This window comes from Sinocyclocheilus rhinocerous, unplaced genomic scaffold, assembly GCF_001515625.1.
Source record: "Sinocyclocheilus rhinocerous isolate Xijiao unplaced genomic scaffold, SAMN03320098_v1.1 scaffold369, whole genome shotgun sequence".
Classification (NCBI taxonomy): domain Eukaryota; kingdom Metazoa; phylum Chordata; class Actinopteri; order Cypriniformes; family Cyprinidae; genus Sinocyclocheilus; species Sinocyclocheilus rhinocerous.
In genome coordinates, this window is record NW_015666557.1 from 1,343,963 (window position 1) to 1,365,111 (window position 21,149).

The window sequence follows — 21,149 nt, forward strand, 5'->3', positions numbered from 1 at the left end:
TTTTTTTTAATACTGTATTTTATAATAATAGTAAAGTCATCAAAGCTGTGAAATAACACAAAAGAAACAAAGTTGCCAGTTGCCTTTATTTTTTAAACAGTTATGACCGATATGTATGCTGGAAGCCTGCTAATTAAACTAAATTCAAGTATTTGAGCAGTAGCCTAGACCATCAGACACATGAATTCCTGAAAGTATGCCCAAACCTTTGACTGGTATTTATTTATGTATTTTAACAATGGCTAAATGTCTAATGTGTATATATAGTGTTATTTTATTTTTATTTTTTTTATACTAATGTAGTACTGTTTTTACTAGTATTTCATTATTTGTCTCATTTTCTCATGCCATTAGATTCATTGGCTGGCAGTGAATGGAAGGACAGAGCTACTTCATGACCTGGTGCAGCATGTGTCTAATGTGGACGTGGAGGACGCCATGGGCCAGACAGCCTTACATGTGGCCTGCCAGAATGGACACAAGACTGTACGAAAACTCTCTGACTCCATAACTTGATTACAGGATTGCCAGCCAATGAAGTTCAGAAGAAGGATTTTATTTTATTTTTTAAGGTTCATGTGATGTTTTGTGTTTCTCACAGACAGTGCAGTGTCTTCTGGACAGTGGAGCGGACATCAACAGGCCCAATGTCTCTGGAGCGACTCCCCTCTATTTCGCCTGCAGGTGAGCAGCTAACCATCATCAACCCGAGAACTACCAGCTGCCAATGCAAATGTATAATGTTTACCATGATTACTGTTTATTTCACTCCGGCCTGAACTGGAAATGTGTGGCCAACCACTAGAATGTGACCCCTTAAGAAAATTAACTTCCATTCAGTGACTGAATCTGGACGCTTTCTGACTACACAAGAAACATAATTAGGAAAATTAGGGGTTTGTACAGATATTTTTCCAGTGTATATCCTTTAAACACACAGCTTTCTTGTGAGTTTGACAAGAAGAACAAGGACATTCAACTTTCTTTGCTGTAAGGCTAATAAGAATGTAGTCTGATGAAGATGTGCCACAGTTGGTATTCTGAGTGCACTGCTTTGGATACGCTCACATGAGTTTGGTTGCTGAGCAACAGCACTCCATCCGTATCTTGTTTTGATTACATTTTGCCACTGATATCAGTCCACTCAAGGCTGATGGCGATGTGATCAACACTAACATGCCTCACAACAGATAATTAAATAGAGTAATTAAACATACGCTTAATAGGTTTTTAAAACAGGAAATCTGGGCCTGTTCTGACTCTTGTAATTTCATACCAATTTTTGTGATGCTAATGTGTTGTAAATCAACCATACACATTTGTTCTGGTTCGGGGAATGGCACTGCCTTCATTATAAGTAGGGATGCATCGATACCACTTTTTCCAGTACTCGCCCGATATCAGCGTTTGGTATCGGGGCATTTTAACGAGTACGAATACAGGAGACCAGTATCGGGCCCGATACCGATGCATCGCTAATTATAAGTGTGCAATACAATGCTGAAGAGTTATTTTGCAGAATGTCTGAGCTGTACAGTGAAAAAAGATGGTAACCAGTCATGCTACAAAAAGGATGGAAAAAGAAATATACTGTATGCAAATATATAAGCACAATATGTCTAGCTAAGCATATTTGATTCATGTTAGGCACGTTTGCCCGATATGCATTTCTTTTGAGTAAATGTCAGCAGTGTGCTCATTCTTGAAGTGAACTTTTGCCTGAATGATGATTAGATTCACTGTTTCGTCGCATTTAATTTGAGAATGCATATACAAAACGACGCATCCAGTGTGCGATAGAGTCAAGAGCAGCAGCCTCCCCCGGGTCCTAATGCCCCTCCGGTAAGGGCTTTTATTTATTTAGGGGGCTCTGTTGGCCTACTTGTAATAAAATGAAAGTAAAATACACAAATATCATTAAGATACCAAAATTTGATTCACGTTAGGCACGTTATCGAAACGTTATCGGAATCGGCCGATAAATGCTTAAAATACAAAAATCGGCATGAGCCGATTTGAAAAAAAAAAGATGCCCGATATGCATTGCATGTAAGATCATGTCAGCAGTGTGCTCATTCTTGAAGCAAACTTTTGCCTGAATGATGATTAGATTCACTCAGTATCGATGTCATAACATCACGAGTCTGTTTTGATTTAAAGGTCAGAAGCTATAGCTTACTTGACTAAAAATCACAAACATGACACTTGTAAATTAAATAATTTAATATATACAGATGTATTCATTAAATATGTAATATATTTTTTCAAATGGATTATGAAAACTTAAACACTCTAAAATAGTTTTTGAATTTTTACAGCTCTTTTGTTTTAGACCATCTATTAATGTTAAATCCACAAATAAAATGTTAAGGTTTCAACTGCATCTGTTTCATCGCATTTAATTTGAGAATGCACATACAGAACGACGCATCCAGTGTGCGATAGAGTCAACAGCAGCAGCCTCCCCTGGGTCCTAATGCCCCTCCGGTAAGGCCTTTTATTTATTTAGGGGGCTCTGTTGGCCTACTTGTAATAAAATGAAAGTAAAATACACAAATATCATTAAGATACGTGTGTTTCTGAATAAATAAAGCAGTATCGATGTCATAACATCACGAGTCTGTTTTGATTTAAAGGTCAGAAGCTATAGCTTACTTGACTAAAAATCACAAACATGACACTTGTAAATTAAATAATTTAATATATACAGATGTATTCATTAAATATGTAATATATTTTTTCAAATGGATTATGAAAACTTAAACACTCTAAAATAGTTTTTTAATTTTTACAGCTCTTTTGTTTTAGACCATCTATTAATGTTAAATCCACAAATAAAATGTTAAGGTTTCAACTGCATCTGTCTGAGAAAAAAAATTATAAAATCAATGCGCTCTCGTTATTGTTTTTAAAATAATATTTTAATAATATTTATTAGTTCTAACAAATTAGTTTTTGCTCAAAACTAACCAAGACAAAGGGAAATGTATATTGGTATCGGCTATCGGCCAAAATGAGTTGAAATATATCGGATATCGGTAAAAATCTAATATCGTGCATCCTTAATTCAAGTGTCATTGTGTTTCGACAGATAAGACAAAACTAGGTCCAGGGGGTCTTTGGATATTAGTTAGAAACATTGACAACTGCTGATATAAAGAGAATGTCGCTGAATGAGTTAGTTAACTGTTAACATGTTTACAGCTAGCTACATAAATAATAACTCAGTTTAATGACAGTCATTTGAAGGTAGCTCTTCACCCACTTTATGGAAGAGTGCATTTAATGCATACCTGCATACTTTCTGGCATTAATCCATATGATTTGTGTGCTACATCCAAGCCCTTTTTAGTTTTTTTCAGCACTCTTGCCTTAATAGTAATGGTGGAGAGAGGCAGGAACACCGGACTGGGGAAGGAGCCCTTGAGCCAGGCCTCGAACTCAAGTCATCCAAACCATTTTGATAGCTTTGTGTGAGGATCAGAACAAAACATTCTGATTCTGATCATTAACATAGTCATCATTTACTTAAAATCTGTACTTTCACCCATTCAAATCTGCCGTGTTCATGATGCACTTAAGAACTTGTGGGATCTAAACTTGTTCCCATGGATGGAAGATGTTGATATTCATGCAATTTACGAGGTTTTGTCATTGTATTGCAGTCATGGTCAGAGGGACACCGCACAGATACTGCTCCTCAGGGGAGCCAAGTATTTGCCAGACAAGAATGGGGTTACACCGCTTGACCTGTGTGTGCAGGTGAATGCAGCATGCGTACATTATATCCACACACTCAGGTACTCATAGGAATGATACTAAAGCTCATATGTAACTACTTTTAGGGTGGTTATGGCGAAACATGTGAAATTCTCATCCAGCACCATAGCAGACTGTTTCAGACACTGATACAGATGACCCAAAATGATGACATTAAAGAGAACATGGTATGTCTCTTTTTCTCCATCTATGTTTCTTGATGTGTTTATGTGCATAAGTGATTTTGAATATGATTTTTAAGTTAAGGCAGGTTCTAGAACATGTCTCACAGCAGAGTGACTCCAGCTATCAAAGGATCTTGACCAGCTTGGCTGAGGTGGCCACCACAAATGGACATAAACTGCTGAGGTGTGTCTCAGGCTATGTCATCCATGATTCTTGAGGAATTGTATTACTTAGAACTTCCTTTAAGCAAAGTTATTTCTCGCTCTGTTTCCATTCAGTTTGTCCAGTAACTTTGAGGTCCAAACAAAGAGTTTGCTCCGAATTATCCGGATCTTCTGTCATGTGTTCTGTCTTGGGCCGTCCTCCCCAAACAACGGGAATGACATGGGTTACAACGGAAACAAGACACCACGTAACCAGGTGTTTAAGGTCAGTGGGCATTACATTGCCAATAAATCTTACTTAAATGTTAATTATAAATGTTCAAATACTTAAAGAAAGTGATGTTGTGTTTGGCCAAAATGTTTGGTTCTTGTAGCATGCATTAATCAGTGGACAATATGATAGATTTGGCATATTAGACTGAAAACATAAGACATGCATAAAATTATGATTAATATGCTCAAACTGATATTGTAGATTCAGAATGTTTAATGAAACTAAAATACAGTTTACTTAATACTTAAAAACTTTTTGGCTACACAGTTGCATTTATGTATAGATTTAATTGATTTATCCTTGTCCCAGACCCAGACATACACTCAATATTAAACTCTGACAATCCATCATAAAAATATACATTTTAAACATGTTTAAAATTTTGATGATTTAAGTTGGTCTAATGGATGAAATAAAAAAGCCAATATTTATTGTACCAAAAAAATAAATAAATAAAAACCTTTCATTTATTTATTTGCTTGTTTGTGTGTTTGTCCCACAAGCATTGTTTATATCACAAAGGAACATTATGCAACTAATAAAGTATTATCAAAATTGAATGTATTTGTTTACAAGGTTATAACTGTGTCATATTTAAAGAAAAATGAATAAAAATAAAAGAACATATTTTTGTGAACTGATTCTTTTTATTTTACATGAATTCAAGCTGCCAAATGAATTCGTTCTGCCAAATTATGCCAAAAAAAAAAAGCATTAAAAACATAAAATGCTACCTACAGTTTCAAACTGGCTTTAGACACAAATTTAAATAGCATTTTCACCACGCAATGCAGTCAAACACAATAACTAGTGAGAGTGTAAAAAGTATTTTAAGAGTTACGTTTCTGAAAAGCCAAAAATGCTTAAACTTGAAATAACAGCCATATTTACTAAACCGTTTTAAAGGGGTCATATGATGCTATTTTAAAGATCGTTATTTTGTGTATTTGGTGTAACAGAATATGTTGACATGCTTTAATGTTCAAAAAACACATTATTTTTCAAATACTGTACATTATTGTAGGTCCTCTATGCCCCGCCTCTCTCAAACGCTTCGTTTTCTACAAAGTCCCTCCTTCCGACAAGCGCAGTCTGCTCTGATTGGCCAGCTGACCCAGTGCATTGTGATTGGCCGAACACCACAAGCACGCGTCAGAACTCTGCGCTGCGCAAAACTCCGCATTTGAACAGTCAATAGCAAATGCTTAAACTAATAACAAAACATACTTACAGTCGCTGATTCAGAAGCGCCAGATTGTCATAGCAAAGTCGGAATTGACCCTTTTTTTTTTTTTTAGAAATAGCCTTTTTGCACATCCAGCCTTGTACTCTTCTAGGTTCAAAAAACTGTCGTCCATAAAATGCGTTGCACAAATTCGAACATCTGGGTTGTGCTGTTCTGTTGTAAATAAATCTTAACCAAAGATTCCTAATTGCATCTACTTTCGGAAGGCCAAATAAAGTGCTTTTGCTTTCGCACTGAAACACACAGCGTCTCCCTGACATGGCTGCATCAACACTACTGCTGTTCCTGAAACCACGCCTTCTTTCTTTGCGTGCACATTTGGGGGGCATTATGCTAATATTTCCACATAGTGATGTAGATATGTGGGGGCGTGTTAGAACGAGCCGTTTTAGGTAGGCGTGGTTGACTCTTAACTTTTATAAAGAATATCTCTTTGGATTTGAGACTTTAGTCTTTGCAACTTTACAGATCTTCTTTATGCACCAAGAGCTTGTAACACTCCAAAGAGAAAGGAAAACTTGAAATCGCATCATATGACCCCTTTAAACCAACTTCCACTCAGAGACTTCAGTGAACATTTTTGACTGAGTCTGTGTCAAAAAGAGACTTCGATTTACGAAAATGAATCAAACCTGCCAAATTTGTTGATGTCTTTCAAGTTGATGTTTTAGCCTGAGATATGATTAAAATATCTGTCTTAACATTTCCATGGAAGTCACGACACAAGGATTCTAATAAGATCAGACAGATATTCACAGTGTCATATAGCGTATATTGTAAATATCAATATATCACGTCACCCTAGCATCGAACATTGCATAGATGAACATGCAGGCTGCTGTAGAATGGAATAGTCTCTCACAATTGGAAATACCAAAGCTGTCTCGCCTGCTCTCGTCTTGTGTAGCACGTCTTTGTTGAAGTGATGTTCTCTTGTTTGGCTGTTTAGCCTCTGGAGCTGTTGTGGCACTCTCTTGATGAATGGCTGGTCCTCATCTCCACCGAGCTGGATAAGGAGAGCACAGACGCAACAACCTCATCCTCAGGAAATGACATTGCGTCACTTTTCCTGAAAAAGCAGGAGGTCGACCCCTCCGTTTCCAGCGAAAATCCCCCACTGTTGCTGGACGCCAAGTCGGTGATGAAGACGCCGGAGGGTTACGCCGATGGTCAGGATGTCATCTCTATGATAGCCAATCGCCTGAGCGCTGTGATCCAGGCCTTCTACATGTGCTGTTCCTGTCAGATGCCACGTGGGTAAGACTGACCCCAAACTTAAAAAGTTTCTTTCCACTTCACAAAGACAATTTTAGAAACGAAACTGCAGAGAACAGCTTGTTCGTAAATCTCAATAGTTATGAGATCATGACCATGGTGCTGGCATTGCTAATGTCATGGGTTTGATTCCACGCATAGTGACAAAATGTATAGCTTGAATGCACTGTAGGCCGCTTTGGATAAAAGCATGTGAACTTTATAAGTGGAGCTAAAAGCTTCAGAAGTGTGGAATGTGACCCCTGTGAAGTTCATGGAAAGTACAAGAATAGTGTTTTAATAGACGTCTACTCATGAGCTCGTTCGGTGTGAGTGTTCATAATGTCTCCTCACCCTGACCCCACTGCCTTTCTAATGATTATGTTATTAGACCATTAAATCACTCTTTAATTAATGCATAATTTATAGACTCTCATTGGCAAGTCTGAGACCATGCATACTCTTCTTTCTTCCCTGATATCTAGCATGACCTCCCCTCGATTCATCGAGTTTGTCTGTAAGCATGATGAAGTGCTCAAGTGTTTTGTGACAAGGTAAGTCGAGAGTGTTTATTTAAATGCATTTATTTAATAAGAGGAGAGAAAGAAAGATGTACACTAGCTGTACATGCTAGCTGTAGATGATGTACACAATCACTGAAAAAGTTGTGGGTCAGTAAGATGTTTTTTTTTTTAAAGAAATTAATACTTTTGTTCAGCTTGAACGCATTAAATCACAGTTTCCACGAAAAAAACATTAAGCAGCACAAATGTTATCAACATTGATATTAATAAGAAATGTTTCTTGAACAGCAAATCAGCATATTAGAACGAAGCATCATGTGACACTGAAGACTGGAGTAATGGCTGCTGAAAATGTAGCTTAATATATTAGAATAGAAAACTAGAATATTTCAAAATATTACAGTTTTTACTGTATTCCTTATCATGTAAATGCTGCCTTGAGCAAAAGTTGGTAACACTTTATTTTAAGGTCCAATTCTCACTATTAACTAGTTTCTTATTAGCATGCATATTACTAACATATTGGCTGTTTATTAGTACTTATAAAGTACTTTTTCTGCATGTCCATATTTTAGATCTCTTAATCCGACTCCATACCTAACCTTAACAACTACCTTATTAACTATTAATAAGCAGCAATTTTGGAGTTTGTTCAGGGAAAACTCTTAGTTAATAGTGAATATGTGTTGAACAGTAGTGTATGTGGAAAAAATCAAAGTTTTGTGAACTCATGTGTGATGAACAAAACTGACCAAAAATAAATGTTGTTATTAACTTAAAAGCATCTCATCCAATGAAGCTTACTGCTCATGTGCATTTTTTAATGGCATCTCATAATCTCATAGTAACTAAACACACCAATTCTGGTTTCAAACACTTAGGCTAGATGCACTATGAAAGAGCTGCATTAAAATTCTTTCAATATTTCTACTAAAAATAGGCAAACATGCATAAGTTTGGAATGACACACGGATGAGTAATAGTACAATAGTAGATAATAATGATAGAGTTTCATTTTCAGGTAGACTTCTCCTTTAACCTTAAGTTTAAGGCTAGTGGTGTTTATGTATGTGTGCACATCTACATGTTTAGGCCTGTGCTTTTAAAACACTTTCTCACAATTGCTCATTTATTGTTCCCAGGAATCCCAAAATCATCTTCAACCATTTCCACTTCCTGTTGGAATGTCCTGAGCTCATGTCCCGCTTCATGCATATTATTAAAGGACAGGTAAGCATGACGAGAGACTGAATTGCTCTTGGAGCTGATGTACAGTTTGCTGAGCAGATCCTGTCACTGATCCACAGTTTCCACAGGGCCTGAACAAAGGAGTCACAATAAAATCAAAATTACATGTTATTCTCAAGAGTAAAATATTTGTCTTCATAATATTTCATCTAAATGCATTAGATGTGTATATATACTGTATGTTTGATAAACGGTCATCTAAATTAAGATTATCATTACATGAAAATTATAATTTCAATTAATTTTAATACAACAAATTTGTATCCCTCTTCTTAAAATGGTGGTCCTAGTGCTGTGCCATCTCTAATAATAATAATAATAATAATTCCTTACATTTATATGTTCTCAAGGTTTTATCAATTCAAATTATGGCACTGCTATACAGTTTTAATCGCTGAATACCATTGCGTATACAATTTTAGTGAAGGATATTTTAATAACTAAAGTAAACTTAAACTAAACTTAATTGTCAGAAATATAATATTTAGTTGTGTACCAGCTTTTTTTTCTTCTTTTTTTGCACAGCTCAGTTGCTAGATTTTTTTTCCACCTATTTCAAAATATATTTTAATATAAACAATATTATTAAATACAATTTTAGTTGTCAATCCTAATGTAGGTTGTATTTTATTTTATAATGTTGTACATTTCATTTTCATTTGATAAAAATCAGTAGACATGCTAACAGGATCAAAATATCAAAATATTATGTCAAAATATAATATTTAAGCTTTGCCCCACCTTTTTTTGCACAGCTCTGTTGCCAGACAATTTTCCACTTATTACAAAAAGTATTTTAATATTAACAATAATATGACTAATAATATTTGTATTGCTCAAAAAGTGACATCAGTGAACAAACTGACTATGATCTAGTGAGTGACAATTTAATTTAGACTTTTAACATCCTGAAGTTTTCAACCCTGGTGTAGTGATTTTATGTATTAGTTTTAGAAATGTATCCATTTAATTTTCATTTGATAGAAATCACAAAAATCACACAAATTAGACTGTAAAAACTGTAGACATGATAATATGATTGCATAAATTGCAAACCTCATAAAATAAAATAAAATGGCTCATATAATATTTAGTTTGACCTACTGAAGTTGAAGATCATTGGGGCTGTGTGCTTGCAATGCACTGAACAAGCGTTCAGTTCTGCGTTTGCCTCCTTGTGTAAAATATGTTTCTGGCCTATTCATCTAGGATGCAAGTGCAGCAGGGTTTAATGAATGTAATCATGTTTTAATAGGTCTTTGTTTACCTCTCTTTTCTCAGCCATTTAAAGACAGGTGTGAGTGGTTTTATGAACATCTTCTGGCCGGACAGCCAGACTCAGATATGGTGCACCGGCCAGTTAATGAAAATGACATTCTTCTTGTTCACAGAGGTAGCACATTTTCTGTATTATCTGTTCAAAAGCTCCTCCATCTTTCAGCCTTCACATCCTTCGTTCATTTTTTATAATTGTATTTCAGATTCAATATTCCGAAGCAGCTGTGACGTTGTATCCAAATCCTCCAATGAGAAACTCAAACAAGGCATTGCAGTGCGGTTCCATGGTGAAGAGGGAATGGTAAGCTTGAATATTTCAACCGGGAATCTCTTCAAAAAAAGTATGTTCTATATGGGATGTAGGGATATGCCGGTATCAAATTTTCATGTTGCGATTAATTGCTAATGCTTTTATCACGGTATACGGTATTATCACGATATTGAAATTTAGTTTTAAAAAAAAGTGCTGTCATCATACAGTCTAACAGGTTTATTTAACTTTTTTCTTATAACAAAAATAACTGAACATTTAAATGCATTCAAAATTCTGAATAATTTGTTAGATATAATTATTCACGGTATTTAGAAGTGCCCACGATAACAATATCGTGCATATTCATTACCGTGATATATCGCATTACCGAATACTGGCACAAGTCTAATGGGATGTGAATGTAAGTAGTATGAAAGGGATAGTTCACCCAAAAATGAAAATTCTGTCATGTCATGTTCTATTCTGTGTTCTATCATGTCAATGTTCTGTTACTCACCCTCATGTCGTTCTAAACCCATAAGACCTCCGTTCATCTTCGGAACACAAATTAAGATATTTTTGATGAATTCTGAGAGCTCTCTGACCCTCCCATAGACAGCAATGAAATGACCACGATCAAGGTCCAGAAATGTAGCAAGGAGATTGGTAAAATAATTAATTTTCCAATAATCCGCGTGGCGCAGCTGACACAGAATAGCATACGCCGTTTATGTTCAGTGGATACTCTCCAAAATGGCGCTAGGGTGACGCGGAGGAGACGAATTGTTGAATAAAGTCATTATTTTTGTTTTCTTTGCGTACAAAATGTATTCTCGTAGCTTCGTGAAATTACGGTTGAACCCCTGATGTCACATGGATTATTTTACCGATCTCCTTGCTACGTCTCTGGACCTTGATCGTGGTAATTACATTGCTGTCTATGGGAGGGTCAGAGAGCTCTCAGAATTCATCAAAAATATCTTAATTTGTGTTCCGAAGATGAACGGAGGTCTTACGGGTAGGGTTGGGTATCGTTTGAATTTTATCAATTCCGATTCCAAATCTGCTTATCGATTCCGATTCTTTTTTATTCCAATGTGATTAAATAATGATATCAAACATATATCCTGTGTCTCTTTTTTGCAAACCATTTATTGGAGCTGAATTAGTGCTGGGCGGTATACCGGTTCATACCGAATACCGGTGTTTATTTTTGCTATGATATGAATTTTTAAAATACCGCTTAAACAACGTTCGGAAAGGGGTTTGAAAGGGGTCCCTTTTCACTGTTGCACTGTGGTGAGGGAACAGCTGTATGTGTTACTAAGCGTGAAAGTTCAGAAACTGAAGATGTAGAACTAATAGAACGTGATGACACAGAAGAACTCATCCACAATATCCACATTGACCGCCACAAATATCCACCGCCCCCTGCCATCAGCTCCCGCGTCTCACACACACAAGCGCGACTTTAGCACTAGATTTAGCAACTTTCACACCCTTTTAGCGGCTTTTTTCCATAGAATATTCATACTGACAAACCTAGCGACTTTTTTTGGATAAACCTTAGCTATGATTCAGTTGGAAGATTTCGCCAGTGCTGTCCCGCGAACACAAGGTCTGACTTTCCCGGAGAAGTGTCACCTCTCTCGGCGTCTGTTCTGTGCAGTGAACGGCAGAGAAGCAGCGAATTCAGTTGGCCGCACCGCAGCCGACTCGTCAATAAATGAGTACAAAACTATGAGGGGCCGTATAGGCCATAATTATTGAAAAGCCTCTTACAAACACTAGTGAAACGAAAAACATTGATAAACCTTAGTGAAATTCATTCATATGCATTACTGAAAAACCACTTACAAACACTAGTGAAATTAAAAACATTGATCAACCTTTGTGAAATTCATTCATACGCATTACTGAAAACCTCTTACAAACACTAGTGAAAACACTTATCACTTACACATACTACTACTTAACACTTACACATACTAGTGTATGTAAGAGGTTGCATTTCCTAGCACCTGTCACTTACTGATTGTTTGGGATTATAAATACGAGCGTAGTTTGTCTGTTAATATCACATGCACTTTTTTGTTTGTTGTTTTTTTTTAGTTTGTTACTCAAGAGTGTACTTGTGATAGCTTCATATAAAAGCATATTATGCATAAATTGGCTATTTTGCCAGATTAGAGTGTACTTGTGATAGCTTCATATTTGTGCATATTATGCATGTATTGGCTATTTTGCCAGATTTTGAAGTATTGTTTTTCTGATATTTTGCTGCAGTGGAGTAGATCTAGGATTAATGCAGTGAATGACTTTATTCTGTCCTTTTCTCAGGGTCAGGGGGTGGTCAGAGAGTGGTTTGACATTCTGTCCAATGAGATCATCAACCCGGACTATGCACTGTTTACACAATCAGCCGATGGTAAATTAAATCTCATGTACAATACGGGTCGGGGTGCTGCAACTATCAGCTTTTATTTCTGAAATATCGCTCTCTTCTGTTGGTGATCTGTCACACTCAGTAATTAATAAAGAAATGGACTGACAGATAAGGATGCAATTCATGTAATGCTCTATGAGTAGGTGTTTGCGTGTGTGTGTGTGTGGTCACAAGCAAAAAAACTCCATTCTTTAGCTATTATAATACCCCCTGTTTCACAGACAAGACTTAAGCCTAGTCCCAGACTAAAATGTAAGTCTGAGCTGTTTTAACTGAAATAAACTTGCACTGACTGATCTTAAAATATATCAGTGCCTTTATTTTGTCTCAAGACACACACCAGTAATGTTATTTCCTAAGGCACGTTTATACAAATTACTTAAATATCCTAATTGAACTATGGCTTAATCCTAGCTTAGTCTAAGCCCTGTGTGAAACCAGGCCATTGTGTAGCAATGTATGAGACCCAACTCACGAGTCACTTTCACCAACCAAGCTTTCTGTGAATTTTCACCTTCCCACCAAATTCCTGATCTCGTGGATTCATATTTAGATGATTAGATTTTGTTTGTGAAAATTCGCTGAACAGCGGAAATGTGTTTGTCCCTTTAAAGTCGCGTTGTTTCAAAGTGTTTACAATACTGTAGGTGTGATCACATTAAAACCATTTTGTGGCGAATCTGTGTGAACAACTTGAACCCATTTGCAAATCTGCGTGGGGAAATCTTTTCACTCCCACAAAAAGTTCTGTGATTTCCTATTGAAATTACTGGATTTCACTCATGAAAAGTCGCTGAACAACAGTAAATGTAACCGTACCATTACAATACAAATTATATGCGCAGATTTAATGGGAAAAAAAGATCTATATTCTTTAACAACAGAAGTGCAGGAGAGCCCACCATGGAACAGTCTGAAGCCAGACGATGGCTTTTCAATTTTTCAGTGTGTGAAGAAGCTCATTGGTCACTGCCAAGGGGAAGCTTGATGTTGGCTGAGGGTCTGCAGGGCTATGAGCTCTACAGGGAGTCGCCTGGGCCATTAACGTCCTCCCGCTGAGAGATGTGGATGTTGCCTCTGACTCTTGACTGTGAAAATGAATGCTTATGACTGAAAATCAGCAAAGAAATTGGCTAGTGGGACTCTGCCTGTAGAAAAACGTCTCCTCTGTGATTAATGCAGATACACTGTTTCAGATACACTGTGTTTTTGAAATGTTTATATTTATGTTTTGCATGCTTATGTGTGCATTTCTTTTAACAGGTACCACGTTTCAACCCAACAGCAATTCTTCTGTAAACCCAGATCATCTAAACTACTTCGGATTTGCTGGTCAAATCCTGGGTCTGGCTCTCTATCATCGACAGCTGGTGAACATCTACTTCACACGCTCCTTTTACAAGCACATACGTAATGATGCTGAAAATACAGCTTTGCATCACAGGAATAAAAAAAAAAAAATTCTAATCAACTTTTTTTATTGTAATAATAGTTCAGTATATTACTGTTTTTATTGTATTTTAAATGAATGAATAAATAAATACATCAATAAATAAATAAATAAAGCAAGCAAGCATCGGTGAACATGAGAGACATAATATAACATTTTAAAAAATCTTACTGACTTTAAACTTTAGAATGTTTTGAATATTTTTTTGTGGACATTGGAGTATTGCATTATTAATTTAGCACTTTCTTCTGATGAACACACAAAAAAAAAATTTAAATAATAAAAGGATTTTTTTTTTTTTTTCTTCTCCCATACTATGGAAGTCAGTGGCTACTGTCAACTGTTTGGTTACCAGTATTCTTCAGAATATCTGTGTTCAACATAAGATCATACAGATATCATACAGGTTTGGAACAAGTACATGGTGGCGGAATTTTCATTTTTGGGTGAACTATCCCTTCACACAAGTCTTGTTAGTGTTTGCCCAAAGTCACAGCTGTTTTGAGATTCAGTAGTTTTATGTATGTTTTAGAGAAATAGTTCACCCCAAAAATAAGTTGTCATGATTTTATCGCATCCATGTAATTGTAATGTTCTTTGTTCTTTCTACCACGAAAAATAAGTTTTGCAGAATGTTCACACTACTTTCCATATAATAAAGAGAGGACTGGAACACAAATAAATAAAGTCTTCTAAAGACATAAAATAATTTTGTGATCAATAGTTTTGTCAGATAAAATGTTTACTAAACGTTTTACGAAATTTTAGCTGTCAAACTGAACTACCTCTTTCCTTGTGCACTTAAAACACGGTGCCACAAGATGCTTTGCACCATGTTTGACATCAGTTATGGTGTATTTGAAACAACATGAGAGTAAATGATGACAGAATAGACATTTTTGGAGAACTGTTAAGAATGTGCCGGAACCTTGGTATGCGTGTTTGATGGCATGGTATGTTTTTATGTTTGTGTGAGCAGGAACTGCTGTTGTCAGGCATGCCTGAAATTGATGTGATGGACTGGAAGAAGAACACCGAGTACACTAGTGGCTACGACCTGCAGGAGCCTGTTATACAGGTACAGTATCTCATCAGCACCAGCACAAAACAATTATCCTGCTTCATAGAGATGGATAAGAACAGTAGCTTAGGAGAGGCTAAACTACCCGATGGCTGCGGTGTTTGTTATAATGGTGATTAAAATTGTACAGGAAAATATATACCAGTTGACAAATATCAACCAGGCTGTGATTAGAGACTTCTGTGTATATTTCTCGCAGTGGTTTTGGGAAGTGGTTGAAAATCTCACTCAAGAAGAAAGAGTCCTTCTCTTACAGTTTGTTACAGGAAGGTACGTATACTGAAGTTAATTCCTCATGCTGTATTCTGGCACTTTAAATGCTGTATAAATACTGTAAGAAATTATACTATTGACCATTTATAATTTAATGATGAGGTACAAAATAGGCTTTGAAAAACATGTGAAAATTAATCCGTGTATCATTCGTTTTTTGATTTAATATTGAAAGTAGAAAAATGAGAAAACGGCTCCTTTTTTGTTTTCCCCCCAAAAAACGAAAAACGAGAATTCAGCTTAAATTTTCGACAGTTGTATGGATTCTTAACGCATTTATTGCTACTACATTTAATCTTTTTTCATCAAACAAACAGGTTAATGAATAGCATCTGACTGACAACCGGAGAACAACAGATATTACATAGCCTACTGTTAGTTATATAATGTAGTCTTGTGTTTTATTAAAATTTATTATAATTGATATCTCTGATCGAATGATAAAATGATCGAATGATACATGGATTAAAATTAATCTGTGTATCATTCGATCATTCGTTTTTTGATTTAATATTGAAAGTAGAAAAATGAGAAAATTTTTAGGGAGTAACGCAATATTGTAATGCATTACTTTTAAAAGTAACTTTCCCCAACACTGGTCATAGCCTACCCTGCTCACCCAGTAAGTCTGTTTGTTTGTTTAATTAAGAAATTAATTAATTAATTAATTTGTTTCAAAATAAATATTTTAAACACTAAGACAAAAAGGAAAGAATAATAAATTGACTTGGGTATATATAGGCCTATGTTCACGCAAGAACTGTCAATCTGACTGACAACCGGAGAACAACCGATGTTAAATAGCCTACTGTCAGAGTTATATAATGTAGTTTTGTGTTTTATTAAAATTGATTATAATTGATATCTCAAAAGGATATGCACTTGTGCGCAGCGTGAGGACGCAAGATTCGCACTGCAACGCAAGATTTTCATAAAATATAATAAATATAATATAATCGTGATACTGCAGAAGAACTGATGATGGCACGGTTTGATCTTCGGCTGACCAATCAGCAGAAAGGGGCGTTTAATTCCCGCCCACGTGTAGAAATCGAATATTCAAGCTGTTTATTCATTTTTCCACCCATGAAGGAAAAACGAAAATTTAAGCTGAATTCTCGTTTTTCGTTTTTTGGAAAAAAAAAAGAAAAAGGAGCCGTTTTCTCATTTTTCTACTTTCAATATTAAATCAAAAAACGAATGATCGAATGATACACGGATTAAAATTAATTATATTTATTTGTTTTATTTATTTATGTTTTGTTTTTCTAAAAATATGCCTTTTTCTAAAAAGAAGATATGCAATACATAAACCCTGAACTGTAACATGAAAAATAAAAATTGAAGGTGAAAAAAATGAATTAGTTCTTTCCTATGGTAGCTCATTTCTGCCATGGAATAAAAAAAAAGTAGTAGGTTTTTTTTTTGTCACAATTCTAACTTTTTTTTTTTTTTGCAATTGCAAGTTAACTTTTTTTTCGGCAACAGCATCTCTACTAATAGTGAAACTGTAAGTTAATCTTCTTCAAAAGCAGTGTCATTATTACCTCGCTTGTGAGAAATGTCATGTAGCTTTTGCTAGACTATTTCACTGATTAAAAAAATCATTAGAGCAGCGCTGACAACACTTTTCTGTGTGCATGTGTGTCAATATTGTATGTTTGAGTGGGAGAGAGAGAGAGAGAGAGAGAAATAGAGTATGTGCTTTCAGTACATAATGAAACTTAATTTTGTGGCAAAAACATGGAAATAATTAGTCATTTGTATCTTGTAGTTTACTATATTTATTTGCTTGGTCAGTATCATTGTGGGGTTTGGTTATTTTGCTGTTTTAGGCTGTAAGGATATTTGAAATGACTGAAATCGTTTGGCGAAGTGATAGGGAACTGTAATGTGGTCACGACCTGTCTGGAACTACTTTAGCCGTGCGTAAAATGATCGGAAACTTTAGAAAGTTTGTCAGCCAATCAGATTCAAGCATTCGACGGCCCCATAGTATAATTCTGATTATATGTTACAATTCTGACAATTCCTTCTCAGAACTGCAAGAAACAGTCCAAATTATGACAAAAAGTCACAATTACCTTATTTATTTCACAGTGAAACCGGCTTCCATATCATCCTATTTTTTTTTTTTCCATTTTTTCTCTCCATTTTTTTTTCCTTCTGTAGGCTTTTTTTTTCTTCTTCTTTTTTGAAAATTTTTTTAAAAATTGAGAAAAATTTGAGATAATTTTTAACACGGAGAAACACTGTGTTAGTGTTTCTGTTACATAAATCATCTGCTATGTCTAATATTTGTCACTGCCAAAAACATGGGATTTGTGCCTCTCTTTTTAGTAATACTTTTTTCTTATAACAGTTCAAGAGTTCCTCATGGGGGATTTGCTTTTCTGATGGGCGGCAGCGGTCTGCAGAAGTTTACTATTGCCGCTGTGCCCTACACATCAAACCTACTGCCTACCTCTAGTACATGGTGAGAGACTTATGGATAGTGTTGTTCAGATAGAAGCACTAGAGGGCAATGTGGCTCTTCTGATATTTCTGAGCTGTAAACACAGAGCTACTTTAGAACATAACGTTGAAGAATTGGAAGACTAACAAATAGAAAAAAAAGTGCATGTAATGAAACTGGTTTGACTCTCACAGTGTAGCATCACTGATCTCTTTGTTCTCCTAGTATCAACATGCTGAAACTCCCAGAATATCCCAGCAAGGACGTCCTGCGTGATCGTTTGCTGGTTGCACTGCATTGTGGGAGTTACGGATACACCATGGCATGACACTGGCTTTTGCGTTTGCTGAGAATTCTGCTCTGTGGACACATCACGCATACAGGGCTCAGTTCAGGGATTCTTCAACACTTCAATTCAAAAGCCTGTATCTTTAAATTATTTTTGGCACATGAAATCTATGACAAGGACATCAGTAAATAATGACATGAATTAATGATACTTCAGCCACTGAAGCTGTTTTGCATATGTGAAAAGGATGTCCAGGTCACATTTCACCATAAAGTCAAAATAAGAATTAATATTTTGCATAAAGAATTTCTTTTTTTGCCTGTTATTTCCATTGCTACAATAGTCATTTTCTGTATTACATCAAATACACTACTTTTTTACAGGAAATATTATAATTATTATTATTTAGTAAAATAAAATTTAGTTTTCTAATTCATCATAAAAATAGGTTGTGCATTTAAATATTTACATTGTTTTGGTGAAATATGACCCAGACATGTTCTTGACAGGTTTCTTGAGGTTCACTCTTATAAATTTGCCAATGACTGAATTCAAATGGCCTGTTACATGCAAAAGTCAGTTTTCTTTTACATTAATAAGTGTACTCCAGGCTGTATTATTTCAGTTAATTGATGCTGTTCAATTCACGCCATGCTTGAATTGCATGTGCGTGCAGATGCATGTGAGACAGTTAAATATTTATAGATTTTATCATAACTGACAACTGTCAACACATTATTGAAAATTGTCATTTTGAGCAGTTGTATTTTATTTTTTTCCGTTGCATTGTTGTATTGGTCTCTTGTGGCACACTTTCAGTTAGTGGTCTAGAAAAATCTCTCATGATTACTGTGCCATATATATTTTCATGTACTTAGATATATATGGGGTTGTCAGCATAGTCAATGAATTCTTGATTTTATATTTATGTCTAAATTGTTTATGTGTAGTTAAGTTATTCAGTATAAAGTATCAAATAATGTTATAGGTGTGCCAAAAATTCTCACGAACAAATCATATAATTTCCTCTTGTAAAACAAGGACATGTCATGAGATGGTTTTGAAAAGGGAAGACATATCATTTTAGGAATGTACCATATCTTTACTATTGGTTGTGGTTAAGGTCAAAAAATCTATTTATTCTGGTTTATCATTATGATTTTGGATTCAATTTTGTTTTTGTACTTATAACAGAGTAAACTGCACAATCTTTTGGATATTACAGGTGGACATCGAAAATATTAAAGTATGCTTTTTATTAAACGAAGCTAACTGATGCTGTTTTGTGTTGTTTGATGTGAAATTTGTGTTCGTTTAACCATTTTACCAGGTTTTCTCAGGCCACAGGCTTGAAGCTGTTAAAGCTACATTTTTGGAGCAGTGCATTTCAGGCTATCAGCTACACAGAGCCTGCAGCGTAGTTCCTGTTTATGTATAAAGCAGCCTTTAAGATGACTTTACACACACACACACAACACTTATATATATATATATATATATATATATATTCTGAAGAAAATGTGAGTGGTGCAAAACTCGCCATCATGATGCCAGGGTGTTCGGAATAGTTTTCTACGTTTTCTATGCGGTTTGTTGCTAGGTGGTTACTTGCTGCCCAAGATAGAAACTAATAGCACACCTCACAGATTATTCATGTCCGTAACACAAATCACAGGAAGAATTATTCCCCAAAGTGCATTATTTGAACAAATCCCTAACTCTTGAGTATGAGTGGTAGAGTGCTGCAGTGATGACGTATACTTGTAGGCCAACCAGAAGTTAACATCACCCTGGATCCCTCGACAAAAACCCAATAGGATTTTTTCTATTGGCTTTTGGAATATAGCAGCAAATACCAACAAAACTCTGTGACCAACAAAAGTTTATGATTCTTACATGTTTTGTTCATCATGATAATCTAAATAAACACAACTGAATTTAAGCTATAAACCAACAATGCCACAGACACATGACTTCAACATCACCACCATTAAGCTTCTGACAACTCTTACAGTATATATATATATATAAACATTCCTTCAAAATTTTACTTAGAATAGTTTGCAAGAGCGAGACTTGGGAAAAGGAGGCTGTGAAAGTGAATAGTGAGTGGATGAGTACCTGTACTAGTATTGTGAGTACTAGTGAGTACTTGTTCACTGTGATAACACGTATTAATGTCCCAGACAACCTCTGTAGTCCCATTTAGCCATTTGTTAGCAGCCGCCTTTTTCAAGACAAGTAAAAGCTTAAAAAATCACAATGGGGTAATACTGATGTATTTTATGTTGTAGAATAAAAAGTGAAAATATCTTGAGCTTGTGTTCACCACAGACCTTATTTCAGGCAATTACCAAAAACCCATTAAAAAAACAATGGGTAAATGATAAAATGACAACCCAATGACTCATTTTTGGGTTTTGGCCTACAAATATACGTCATCCCTACAGCACTCCATTGCAGTGGTATACTGTATAATTCACGCCACTATAATAAACAGCTTTCTTTAATAAGTACATTTTACATTGACTTCACTCAAAAATCTACATAGTTCTAGATTTCATTTATTCTGCTTAAGCTCAGCATTTTATCACCAGATGAACACGACCAAGCACGTTACAATGTGCTACGCATCAATTTCTGCCCACTATTACCATCGTGTGCATGAGGCCCTTGGCAGTTGGCGAAAGTGTAGTTTTGATATCACCTGCTCACTACACCAGTGCTATTGTAATTGCAAGCTGCTCTCCATTGCAACGCAGCATCCAGAGCTAGAGCGACTCAGCATGGGGGCTCGCCCGAAGCTGGGACAGATACGAACTAAACATATGTCACCATGACAGCCAAGCAAAAACAAGATTGAAAGAGTCAGAGAAGCAGTGGGAACTGGAATAAGCTTGACAAAATAGAGTATACATTCAGACTTACTGTGTATAAACGTGCAATTCGTTGTACACCCCAATGAACAG

General features: G+C 35.7%; 1 protein-coding gene across 1 annotated transcript in view; it reads left to right on the plus strand.

Moving 5' to 3' along the window:
- The window catches only part of LOC107732734 (E3 ubiquitin-protein ligase HACE1), a 24,929-nt gene extending 6,361 nt beyond the window's left edge, over window positions 1–18,568 (plus strand). Inside the window, exons 6-23 of the mRNA XM_016544151.1 lie at window positions 355–486; window positions 602–684; window positions 3,666–3,762; window positions 3,846–3,947; window positions 4,022–4,128; window positions 4,224–4,374; window positions 6,579–6,886; window positions 7,369–7,437; window positions 8,550–8,637; window positions 9,937–10,048; window positions 10,137–10,234; window positions 12,527–12,614; window positions 13,896–14,042; window positions 14,489–14,499; window positions 15,062–15,160; window positions 15,363–15,433; window positions 17,799–17,912; window positions 18,117–18,568. Of these exons, the coding sequence (XP_016399637.1) occupies window positions 355–486; window positions 602–684; window positions 3,666–3,762; window positions 3,846–3,947; window positions 4,022–4,128; window positions 4,224–4,374; window positions 6,579–6,886; window positions 7,369–7,437; window positions 8,550–8,637; window positions 9,937–10,048; window positions 10,137–10,234; window positions 12,527–12,614; window positions 13,896–14,042; window positions 14,489–14,499; window positions 15,062–15,160; window positions 15,363–15,433; window positions 17,799–17,912; window positions 18,117–18,219 (1,980 nt within the window). The 3' untranslated portion in view covers window positions 18,220–18,568. The remainder of the gene's footprint in view (window positions 1–354; window positions 487–601; window positions 685–3,665; window positions 3,763–3,845; window positions 3,948–4,021; window positions 4,129–4,223; window positions 4,375–6,578; window positions 6,887–7,368; window positions 7,438–8,549; window positions 8,638–9,936; window positions 10,049–10,136; window positions 10,235–12,526; window positions 12,615–13,895; window positions 14,043–14,488; window positions 14,500–15,061; window positions 15,161–15,362; window positions 15,434–17,798; window positions 17,913–18,116) is intronic.
- The last annotated feature ends 2,581 nt before the right edge of the window (window positions 18,569–21,149 follow it).